This window comes from Parasteatoda tepidariorum, chromosome 6 (assembly GCF_043381705.1).
Source record: "Parasteatoda tepidariorum isolate YZ-2023 chromosome 6, CAS_Ptep_4.0, whole genome shotgun sequence".
In the NCBI taxonomy this organism is placed as follows: Eukaryota; Metazoa; Arthropoda; class Arachnida; order Araneae; family Theridiidae; genus Parasteatoda; species Parasteatoda tepidariorum.
In genome coordinates this window covers 41,564,533-41,577,826 of record NC_092209.1, presented here as the reverse complement: position 1 = coordinate 41,577,826, position 13,294 = coordinate 41,564,533, and the positions used below count along the sequence as shown (strand labels likewise).

General features: G+C 26.8%; 1 protein-coding gene across 1 annotated transcript; it reads right to left on the bottom strand.

Annotated features, from left to right (window-relative positions):
* Positions 1-1,637: 1,637 nt before the first annotated feature.
* Positions 1,638-12,705, bottom strand: LOC107438962 (DET1- and DDB1-associated protein 1; the record flags this gene model as incomplete). Its single annotated transcript, XM_016051389.2, is given in 7 exon segments — positions 1,638-2,299; positions 4,590-4,651; positions 4,774-4,825; positions 7,033-7,119; positions 10,043-10,159; positions 12,204-12,324; positions 12,467-12,705. Coding segments are annotated over 6 exon segments (417 nt in total). The 3' UTR covers positions 1,638-2,203.
* Between the last annotated feature and the right edge of the window lie 589 nt (positions 12,706-13,294).

The following is a 13,294-nucleotide window of genomic DNA, read 5'->3' as shown; positions in this document are numbered from 1 at the left end:
CTAAAATATATTAATAAATATTTCAGTTAAAGTAATAGATTAATTTTTTGAAGACCCTGAAAACTGCAAAACATTTAAACAATTGATTTTTTTCGCTTTAAATATATATAAACTATTTATCGGGTGTCCCAAAAGTGACGAAGAATTTGAAAAAACAATTAAGAAAAGTATTTTATAGAAATATACCATCTGCATTAAGAAAACCAGAAATATATTCTTACAAAGCTGTAAAATTTGTTGCATACAAAAACAGTAAACAAAAAAAAATGTTTCTGCTAACTTATATAAACTGTCAGTCACAATAATAAAATTTTAAAGTACATGACAATTTAATTTTTAAATTGTGCACAACAGGTAATAAAGTAGTTCATATATTATGAAGATAGAGTATACTTTGTGCTTTGTATGAATAAAGCAAAACAATAATAAAGCTCAAATAAAAGTACATAAATGGCCATACTATAGTTTTAGTTTTGTAAACAAGAACTGAGTTGTGTTTAGACACTGAGGAAGGTTCATGTTTATAAAATCAAAACTACAGTGTGTCCATTTTTTAACCTTAATTTTCGTTATTATTCTAAATAATTTACAACCTATAAAATATGAGTAGCCTCTTTTTGAAACTTAAAAACAAACTTTCTGTTAAACATTCTTTTTCTTCAGTGGCACGACATCCCTGGATGGGCCCTGACCTTCTCAAGAATTTTCCTCCTGACCTCTCTATTTTTGACCACTGTCTTCCAATTAATCACTCTTAAAATTTTGAGATCTCTCTCTAGGCCGTCAACCCATCTGAGGTTGGGTTGGCCCCCAGTCCTTAATCCAGAGGGACGTTCTTTGTTCACTCTAGCAAGACCAGCCCACTTAATTTTTTGTATTTTTATGCATTTTATGACACCAGGTTCTTTGAAGGCAGAATAAAGCTCTAAATTTGAGCTTCTGACTTATAAGCCATCAACTTGTATTCCTCCAAAAATACCTCTTAGTATCAGCCACTCTCAAAGACTCCAAGAGTATTTTCATCTTTTTGAGTCATTGTCTAAGTTTCTAATGAGTATGTGAGTTAAGGTCTGATTGGACAGCTAGCTTTTTTTTTTTATTAAGTTTGATTTTAATAATAATTTCTTTAAACCATAAAAGCATCTGTTGGAAGCATTGATTCATATCTGAATTTCCGATGTGATTTTGTCAATGTTAACCTCAGAACTCAAATATGCAAAGCTATTAACTTTTGCAAATTTATATGTACCAATTTACAGATTACAGCAGAGTCTGTTACCTTAGTGCACTACATGTTAACATTTTTTCCAGGTTGACTGTAAGATGCACTTTACTTGCTTCCTTTTCCAGGACTAGAAAAGCCTGTTTCAAATCAGCAGGCGTTCTTGCAATGAGTTAAATATTATATATTTTCTTTTTTTAATATGTATATTAATTATATATAATTTTATACATATTATATATAATTTTATGTTTCAAATATTTATTATTCACAAACTATACTTATTTACAAAAACTTGGATTGAATTAAAATGTTTCACAAAAATAGGCAGATAAAAATAAATTGCAAAAGAAAGGCATCGAAAAGGGATCTTGTGTGGGCCTGACTAAGAATATGAAATAATTTTGGAAACACATTGCAGAGCAAAACAGCTGTAGCTTTATTATGTGAAGGGACTTTGATCATAACTACAAATAAGAATGAAGGTCACGAAGTAAAAACTTACAATTCTTCAGAGCACACAAATTTAATTGTAGAATCGTCTTTACAATACGTTGGAATGAACAATATGTAAGAATTTTTACAAAAATTGCATAGTCATTCAAAGACACATATGGATAGGAAGATCTGGTACTAGACATTTTGCTGCACGCATAGAAAAAAAAAGGAAAATATAAAGTCGTACTTTACATAATTATTCTAGACATCTTACAAGAGAAACAATAAAAATTACCCATTCATCCAATAATAACAAAACTAAATACAAAGAAGTCATTGAATAAGGGTAAGAAAACAAAACAAGTACCACAAGAAATGGTTTCAGAATTTATACAACTCAACAGTAAGTATGAATAAGACAAAAAAATTTAATGGCAACAAAAGTTTTTAAAGGACTTCAAAAAGCTTAGTACAAAAAGAGCAAACATAACAAAAAAAATGATGACTTGGTTATAAGAACACAAGTTTATTTTTGGTCCTACTTTAATAGTCGTCGTCAATTAATCGAGTTCGCTTCCTAGAATTTCCAAATCCATTACTAGGACCAGCAGAGTCAGTATCCCTCTTTAAATGATTTCTCTAAAATATATAAAACACATTAAACAATTTAAAATATGCAGATACATAAAATAAAAAATTTTAATGTATGCAATAAGTTCAAAACACCATTTTTAATTTTATTTAAAAAAATTAAAATTGAAAATGAATCAACTTTTTTTTATAAATTTATGCTTATAATAAAATTGCTGAGAAATTTTTTTTCAAATTATTTTTTTAAGCACAGGGTACGTAGCCAAATCTTTCAACAACAAAAAAGCACCTTATAAGTACTTTTTAAGCACTATATACATTAACAAAATGCAAAATAATTTTCAAAGACTTTAAATGATCATGATAAATAACTAGTTTTTGACAAAGAATTCTTTTCTTGATTATACTAGCTATTAAAAAATGATTAAGAGATTTTTCGGTTCGATTTCAGAGGGTGGATAATGCAGCTTGAAATTGAGAATATCTTGCAAAATGCAGCAGAGTTGCACATGAGAGTGCAATAATCTCACCGAATCCAGCTCACTAGTATTTCATTAAAACTGTGGACCGCTATGGACCGACGGTAAGCTGAAATATATTGTAGTTGAATGAGTTGTGAAAGCTTTGAATAGAACAATGTGAAAAGCACACTTTTGCAAAATACGTGGTGAAAATTGACAAGGTAAAGAAAAAAATCTCATTTTCGAAAAGGAAAAATTAAGCACTTTTTAAAAACGCTATGCACCATGAAGAATTTATCACTGAAAAAATAATACAAGTAAAAACTTTTAAATGAAATTGGGATATTTTTAGCACATAATTTTAACATTAAGCATCAGAATTAAATATACAAATGGTTTAAAAAACTAAGGAAAATATTTCGTCCTTGTATTAAAAAAACAATTTCCCCTCAATTTACAATTTTTGAAGCATTTTTAAATGTTTGGTAGAAACTAAAATAATATATATACATACCTATTTATTTAAAGAGTTTGGGATATGGGTAAGAATTAAATATAGTTTAAATTCAAAAAATGGTCTTAATATGGCATTGCATACTTAAGGTAATGAAATTTATGAATAGTAGAGGTAACGAGTTGCTACAAATTGAAGAAGGCAAAATGCAATATAAATATAAGGAGAGTTTAAATAATTACTTGGAAGGGGCTAAGATTCTAAGATTTAAGGGAAAATTTCAAGGCCCTAGCACAAATAGTTTAGGAGTTACAAGGACACATACGTACAAAACTTTTCTGTTTAATAATAAATATTAGTGAAAGAACTGGACACGGACATAAAATAAGCCCTCTCCTGTGAGGTAAATAGTATAGATGAAAGTTTGTAATGTTTTGTCGAATGAAAAATGCAAAAACTACGACTGACTGATGTTACTTATAAAAATTCAAGCTTCTACTTTAGATGCTTTTGTTTATACCTCTTCCAGTAGTTGCGAGATGATTTGCCAGAAGAAACAGCGGTCTAATGTATGTCATGGGTTAGGAATGAACATGTATCTTCTTGTAATATACTTCGCAATTAAGTAAATAGCATATATGTATCTTTTCTAATAATTTGTAGCAATTAATATGAAACATTTAGCTGTTGGCATCAACGCTAGGTCACATGATAACAGAGTTGGGTTTGTAATATCAAAAATTGATTTTGACATGACGCATCAAAAACTGGTTGAAAAGTGTCAAACTGTCCAAATCAGTCAAAGACCTGGGTCAAATGTCATTTTTGACCTTGGAGAAATTTTATTTATACACTACTATATTTATAATTTATATTATATATAACAAATAAAAAATTCAGCCAAAATTTTTTGAACTATTAATTGGTTTTTCTAATGGCACTCTTAATAAGTCCCATATCCCTATTCGGTTCATATTACAGGTAATAACTATGAGTTAGTAATTATTATCAATCTAAATATTGATTTTAATTCTTTTATGATTTTAATTTTTTTCTTTAACATAAAATCCGGGATAAATGAACTTTATCAGTGAAGACAATTTTTACAGTATATATATATANGTATATATATATATATATATGGATGGATGGATGGCCCTATATCTCCCCTTAATATTCAAAATGAGCATTGTAAACTGTGAGTTTTTGTCAAGACTCATGCTTTCTATGATTTATTTGAATGTTTGAATCTACAAATAAAATCTTATTATTCTACATCTTCTGTGTGTCACAAGCTAGTACAGAATTTTTAAATTTCATTTGAATCTCAACAGACTTCCTCTATTAATTAACCATGTTTTTCTATTTAAATTTAAGATTCGCATGGATACTAGTAATGAATAAGAAAAGATGATGAAAGTACCTTCTTCTCATAATGCTGTTGAAGATATCGAAGTAGAATCGTTGTTTTCTCTGTAACTATTACTAAAAATAAGTTTAAAAAATCAATAAATTGTCATAAAATAATATGATTAGTCATTTTCAAGTTAAACTATGCGTCTATTTCAAATCTTTAAAAAAAGTCTTCACTAAACACTGTTGCTTACTTTGCTCTGATGGGTGATCTTTGGTAGGCAAATAAACAGCCGATTTCCTCATCTGAAATGGAAAAATCATTTTAAAAAAGTGAAATTCAAAATAAAATTTTAAAAAAATAAATAAAAAAAACAGAGTCAAAATTTTGATTTATACAACAGGATTTGTTATGCTGGTTTTAGCAAAGTAGAGACCTCAGTCTCATATGAAGGGATACTTATGTGAAAAGCAAGTTAAAAAATAAATGATATAGAACAGTTATTAGCCTTTTTGAAATTTAAGTAAAAAAATTTTGTTTCTATCTTTATATTAGCTTTTAGTCTACATTTAAGAGAAAAAGAAGAAACGCTCTTTAGACAACACACTATTTGTTGTGATTATGAAATTTATGTAGCAGTTAACAGTTAAATTTTATCTAAAAAAACTGGCTGATTTAAATAAGTTAACTTTTAGTTAAGTATCACACAAATGAAAAGTTTTCTAACAAAAAAATCCAAGTTTGTAGATTAAAATATGTATGTATCTATGCAGAGATAAAAGAAAAAACATGTACCATTGTAAGAGTATTGAAAAAGTACAATTGTACTCGTACTTTTGTAAAAACATATAGTTTCTTTTCATAATTAGTCAGTTATTAAATTTCACAGTTTTTGGAGGGGAGAAAAAACTAAAAATCCTTTTCTTCATCAAAAAAGAATGACTTTAAAATTGACGGCAATGACAAACTTACAATATGACATAAATAATAACAAATGTAAGCAAGAATTGATAATTTTTTAAAGTATCCAGGTATTTCATGATACATAATTTTTTTAATGGTGTTTTCATTTTTATATACTAATAAGTAAACACTTATAATATCCTGAATAGTGAAAATGAATTTGGTTCAGTGAAGCAAAATCTAGAGATTTTTTAAAAATTTTATTATTAATAAATTTAGTTCACACACTTAAATATTTAAAAAGAATAATAATACAACTAAGAAAAAGTCTGGGTTTTGCGGATTGTAATATATTTGACACATGTATGTATTAATCCAACTTCAATTAGCATTGAAAAGGGATATATGCTTCATTGTGGGCCAATGAAAAATATCTGGACAACATTTTTCAAAAAATTCAGAACAAAATCAGAGCATTTTTGAAACCGTACACATATATCAAATTACTTTTAAAAAAAGGCAAACTAACTAAAATATAATAATATAATATGAATAATGAAAAGTTTTAAAGCACGAAAAGTTTTAAAAGTATCCAGTATAATTTTGTCAATACTGAGCAGCAACTCATGATTGTTTAAAAAAAAAAAATTCATGAAATTTTTTTATAGTACTGCTGCATTAATAACTAGTATCAATTAATTAATACTCCTTCATGCAAGTATGTAATAAAAATGTTTAATTGAGTTCAAGATTTCCTAAAAAAAATAATTTTAAAGTAGGGTTTCAATAATCTTGAAATGAAAACATAGTGAAAATACCACTTTTAATATTTTAGAAAAGTAATTTTTGTGTATGATTCCTCAATTCATCATTTAAGAATTCTATGATATGATTGCTGTATTGTTGATTGGAATAGATTATTTTGATAAAAGAGATGAATCAATAATTGTGAAACTATAATCCCAACCAACAAGATCAGTTACTGCATTGGATTGAAATAATAAATAAGCGTATAATCTCTTAATTCATCACCAATAAAATTTTAACAATTTAAAATTGTTAATTGAGTCTTTTTTATATCAAATGCTGAAATCTCAAAATGGTTTAAGCAATGAATCCTCAGGATAAGGTTTGAATATAATTAGCAGACATTAATTACCGAATTTTACAAATTCTACCAACAATAAAAGGAGGTTGAAACAAAAAACAAAATTTTTCGATTTCTCAATTCTATTTTTCAAAATTCTGCATTTTCATTCTTAGAAAATAAGATAGTCTGAATACACACAAAAATCAGGAATATCAGGCCAAGAAGAACAGAATATTTTTTTTATCAAGGAAATATCTGGGCACATCTGGTCAACTTTAAATGCTGGGCATAAAATTTTCTCTGCTATAAATAATTTTTTCCTTTTGCATCAGTGTAATTAAATTAACTTTGCTTATAAGAAACAAATGGTAAGATTAAACAGTTGAATTCAAACATCTCATTATAATATATTAATCTCTCTAAAATGTTAAGAAAATAAACTATAATCAATTTTATGTCCTCTTAAAATAGAATAAAATAAAAAGTTCAAAATTAGAAGAATTAGAACAAAATACTTACAAAACTTCTACATGAAGGATCAGGCGTAAATCGAGTAAAATTGTTTTCATTATAGGATGGCAACCCTTTTAAAAACTCAGCAGTAGACTAAAAATTAAAAACATATTTTAGATCTTTAAATAAATTCTGATCTAGTCATTATTTTTTTTATGAAATTCAAGAATTTTATTAGTACAGTCGAACTCGTTTATAACGAGCACAAAGGGACCGTAACATGTACTCGTTAAATCCGAGTGCTCGTAATAAACGGGTCCTTAAGGCAGACGTGCAACCAGAAGTGGGGGGGGGGGCTTGGGAGGTCAAATGATTGAGTTGACTTAAAATTTAATTAATACTTACTTACTTTAATTACATTAATTAATTTAATTAAATACTTTTCTTAATTTAATGACAACTAACTCCCCAACCAGCAAAAAAATTTCTAGTTGCGCTACAGTCTTTAAAGAAAGAAAATATAAACGGAAAGAAAAATAAAGGAAAAGATTCTTACCAAAACATTTATTTTTTTCATTAATTTAGATATTTAAAATAGTTTGTCAGCTTACTTTGAACTCGCTCATTTCATATCATTTTGAAAAAAAGATAAGACAGAAAGACTAGAAAGATCAGAAAAAAGGTTGCAAGACAGAAAAATATTGCTCGCTAAAACCGGGTCTTGCTCGTTAAAAGCGATTTCTGTTCCATAGACTTAACATTGATCCAACCAAATATTCTCGTTTCCCTCGGTAAATCCGAGTTCTCGTTAAATCCGAGCTCGTTATAAACGAGTTCGACTGTATCATGATTGCCAACCTTGAAGTTAAATATCAGAGGAAGGGAAACTAATGTCACTTCCATGTGACAAAATTTGTTTATCAATTTTCAGCTTGTTGCGTCATTCAAAATCATGATAATGACGTGTGATGCCATTATAGGCATGACATATTTCTCAGCTTTTAAAATGTCTGCAACTTTATAAATTTAATCATACTTAATCCAATTATAATTAAATTAAAACAATCATTTAGTTTTTATCACATTTTATAAAAAGCTTATATACTTTATTCTCTTTTTAACAAGTAATGAAACAGACTAACTTTTTAATTCAATGCAAATGTATAACTCACTGTTGAATTCACATACTCACATTGAATAACTCACATTCAATGTAAATGTATTACTCACTATTTGAATATCAAAATCTATTTTTAACTTTAAGCTGCTTTATTTCTCTGACCACAAAAATGTTACGGTTACAGGGCTATAATCATTTCTCACAGAATTTTTGGTAACTAAGCTGTAGCCAAATTATTTCAAATTTAATATATAATAACACAAGGTTGGTTTTATTTTTGGCTATTTCATCCACCAATAAATTCTATCCATCAATAAATTTTGGCTATTTCACCCATCAATAAATCTGGTTCTCTTCCAGAGCTCCTAAGCGTCTGTTAGGACCTATTCATCTACTGTTTATTTAAAATTCCTATCATTAGGACTGGGGGCTTTTCTAGTCTTTATTTTCTCTTTCTATACGTTTAAGCATCTAAAATTGAAACAAAATTAAAAGATCGCAAAACTGATCCCGTTTCACTGATTTTTTTTTTAATAGAAGAAACTACAATGAAACAAAATTTTGGATCCTAGGAAAATTATTAAAAAATTTATATGTTCTTTTTCATCCGCTTTTCTTGAAATAAAATTTAATCTTAGTATAACTTTAATTTTGAAATTATGACTTCATATGTAAATTATTAAGCTTTTAGACTAAAATTAAGATTTTGAATTTCGTATTACTAAGTACTCGGATTTAAGACAAAGTTCGTAAAAATTAAACTTTCATGTTTATATATTTATTTAATTTATTTATTAATATTTTTATATTGCCTGTGCACTTGATTCTTCTTTTTTTTTTTTACTTTGTATGTTGAAATGTTAAATTTTTAGCAAAAATTAGTCTTTTTATTACTTAGCCTAATATTTAAAGAAATTTATGTTGCTACTAGCATTTTCTCATCACATAATCAATTCATGAAATAATTATTTTGTCATTAAGAACCAGCCAATCATAAGAACTCTCTTCAGATTACAGGCAAGGAAAAAACAAGCAAGTTCTTGTGTCCTCTCCTCACAACTGTTGTCAAAGGGGTTTAAATGAATCGGGGAAATATAAAATATTACTTTAGATATCTTTATTTAATTTTCACAAATAAAGTAATAGATTCTCTCACAGTCTAGATTTACAGATTATTTCTGACAAAGTAATACCTAAACAATTCTGCAACCAACATTTTTAAAAAGGTAAATTTAGCATTGCATGCTTTTAGATTTTTGAAAAATACCTATATTTTCGTGCAAGTTACGCCAGCATCAATTTGATTCAGCAGAATTTTTCAGCTCCATTCAAATTAAACGAAAATAAATGTTTCAAAACATCTAAAAACAGGCAAATATACAGCATTAAATTACCATTTTTACGTACTTTTTCAATTAGATAAAGCTTTTATTTCCCACTTTATTTTTTAACTTTTTTAAAGATATAAAGCTGTTCTTCAAAGATATAAAGCTGTATACTCAATCATAAAAAATTTGCTAAGAGCAAAAAACAAGAAGAAAAAGAAACTAATTTTTTTCATAAAATCCAAGAAATCAAGAAAAGATGTGGACATTAGATTTTCATTTATTGTCATAGCCACAACACCCTCTATTTCACAACAAATTAGGATAATGTTCAATTCAAATACCATCTTTGGAAATTTGCATTGAAAATTTGGACACTAGATAGTAAAAAGTCGTTCATAATAATTTTTGATCAAAAATAAAATCTTGATTAAAAATTCATTTGCATAAAAGTAAAAAAAAATAAATAAATAACTCTTATCATAAAACTTGAACAATAAGTACAAATATAAAATTATTTGATATGAAAGCAAAGTATTTTTCTGTGAACGATTCTTTACGTGATTCAATGATAACTACTGAATAAACATCTACACAAATATATTTATAAAAAAGATTTGATATTGCTCACTTCACTAGAGGCTCTTTCATTCAGTGTTTGTGCTGATCGTAAATCTAACAGTTGGTTATAATTGGTTGAATTGCAACCTACATTAACTTTCAGCTTACAAAGTCTCTCTGCTGTAGTCTGAAATATCAAATGACACTAAATACTTGAATATTAAACAAAAATGAGATATAATTCTATATTACACAAATTGGCTCTATATTACAATTCAAAAAGCAGTTATTGCAATTTAGTAAAGCATTCAAAGAAAGTTTAAAACCAATTATGGATGTTTAAGTACTGGGATGATAACTTCATCATTAAATTAAACTTAACTTCATGAACTAGATCATTTAAATTCATTTTAAAGCTTCATTAATACACTTCCAATAAATAGTATTAATTTCATGACATTAATATATTAAAAAGAAAGAAATATTGTAGCGTCGCTTTTTTAATAGAGTAGTGCCCACCGTTGAATGTGATAGCATTAATACATAAAGGTTTTAATTCCAAACAAACACTGATTTCACTAACCGAATATCTACTTCATTAGAAATTAGAAAATATTTTTTCAGTTCACAGTATATGCAATAAGGTTTATTAAAAAAATGTTTTATATAAATTCAAGAAATTTTATTGTCAGTTAGAAAATTTAATTAAAGCTAGAATAACTATCTTAAATTTAATGTTCATAAAGTCAAAGATACACAAACTAAAGTTGATTCATTTCATTGATACCTCTTTGCTAACAAAAAAAGAAAAGGGAATCTTTTATTATTTACCAGAGAATATACTTTTTATTATCACATTAAACACTTTTTATTATCATTTGAAAGAAATATTCCTTTTTTTCCAACAAGAATATACTGTCCTAACACATTCTAATAAATTCCAAACTACATCTTCCTGTCAGAGTTAAAAAAAATTAGTATTCTTATAAGACGGCTAAGAAAGGATGAGCATTAGGAAAATAGAAGACAGATATTGTTCTAGATATTTCTGATTCTCCAACTGAAACGCTCAATCCAACTTTTAGCAAACACTGGTGAATGTCCAAATAGTTTTGATTCTGATATATAGATGTCAAAAGTCTAACAAGCAAAGAAATTTTAATGTTATCATATACAAATGATTTTGCTCTTGGAAGTTTTAGCACAATAAGTGACTGATACCACTTGATACTGATTATTAAAATTGATTGGTATACTACTGTATTACAATGAACTTCAAATAAAGGAAATTTTATAGTTTAGCATGCTAAAATTATTGCAAAATACAGCAATAAAACAATTCAAACGCAAAAAAAAAAAAATTGTTCAAGAAGTTTTTTTTTTTGCTGCTAAGAAACTAGTAATTAATAAAGTTCTGTAGCTTAAGTCAACATACGAGACTAAAAATTTATGTAACAAATATAAATAAGTATTAATACAGTGCAGAACATAGTTTAAATTAACAAACCATTAGATAACTAAATTTAAAGCAATGTACAATTTCTATAACCTGATGATAAAGAATTATTTTAGATATGCATAAAAATATAAATGAGCATAAGATATGAACTCAAACATATAAACAGAATTTTCTAAATCACATACTTTATCTTCTGCAATCACATCTCAAGGAATAAAATTTACATTATAAAATGCTACACAACCGCTAATCAATCATTCTGACAAAACCTAATAACCGAAACTTTTAATAATATAATTATAAGGGTAATTATTCAGTAGAAAAAAATTTCAGTCTTATGGGCTTTTAATAAAATAAATAGACTTCTAATAATAAAATGCACAATATCCAATATGTACAAATGAAAAGAAGCACAAATGAAAAATTTTACAAACACACAAGAAATATATTTAAATTAATATCACAATTATCTTCTAGCTTACTATATATTAATCTTACAGCATAATTAAACATTATACATACATTAATAGAAATGGAGCAATGCATTCATACAAATGAATTACACTGCAAAAGAGATTCGAATTTTAAGTTAAAGCATTTACATTTACTAGGATAAATATTACGTTTTATTAGTTAATTGTACTGATTCCTAATAATGGAGATTAAAATAATTTCAATACATACAGTATAGAACTAAAGCAGTCTACATTAGGAATGAAATATTAAATTTGACAGCTAAAATAATTAATAATAATTTAATGTAATAATTTACCATGTTTATAACTTTCCTTTTGAGGCCCGTTTGTTTAGCGTAGTTGGTGGATATAAAAAACTGCAAGACAACTCGAATCAAAACTTCACACACAAGAAGTAGCTTCTAAGTAATATAATACCTGTATGAAATACAAAAATAATAGTATAAAGTAATGCTTAGAAGATATTAGTTTTGTTCATGATAATAATAAAAAGTATAGTTAACTCGGTAAGCACTACCTCCTAAATCGCAACTCAAAACATTAACAAAATAAAACTTACATGCAGCAAGTTCGTGGAAAAAATCTAGAATTATCTTTCAAAATATCAATTTGGCAAAAGATTTATATTAATGAAAGAAGCATTATAAACTAATTAATTAAATTTTAACACTGTCTAGGTTCTTCACTGTGTCATACGTTTTGTTTTGTTTTTATTTTCAGTGACCAAGTCAAACTGATTGAGTACGAAAACTTCAATTTTTTTAACGGAATGAATCCTAAGGCTCCTGGGTCCAAAAACTTAGCAGCTCCAATCCAGTAGTGAAATGTTGCTTTTTCGGCAACATTTCACTACTTCAAACACTAATATTTTACAATAAACAGTAGAGTATTAAGATATTTAAGATAATTCAATTCGCAATTAACTATAATTTAAAACTATTTCTACTGGATAAAAAAACATGAAGAAAATTTAGCATTATATGTCATTTTTACGCAATGATTTAATATGTTAATTTTTATGCATTTTATTTTAAACTGACAAGATGAAAATGTTTTCGAGTTAATCTTCTTATGAGTGAATGGCTGAGATCAGTATCAAAAGTTAGTAGAACTTTAAATTAAGGTTGACGTTTTGACACTTTTTTAGACTTTCAGCCAAGAATTTTTTCAAATTTTGGTATTTAAATTAAAGACATATTTTTCCCTTAAAAGGTTTTTTTAAATTTATTTTTTACATTATATAGTTTGCGTATTCACTAACTTGCTTGCAATGATTGTTTTATTATTATTATTATCAATTTTGTCTTTTATATTGTAATGTTGTTTTGCATATCCATAAAAGTCAGTAAAATCAGTAAAAAAAAAAAAATGTTGTTGTATTGGAAGG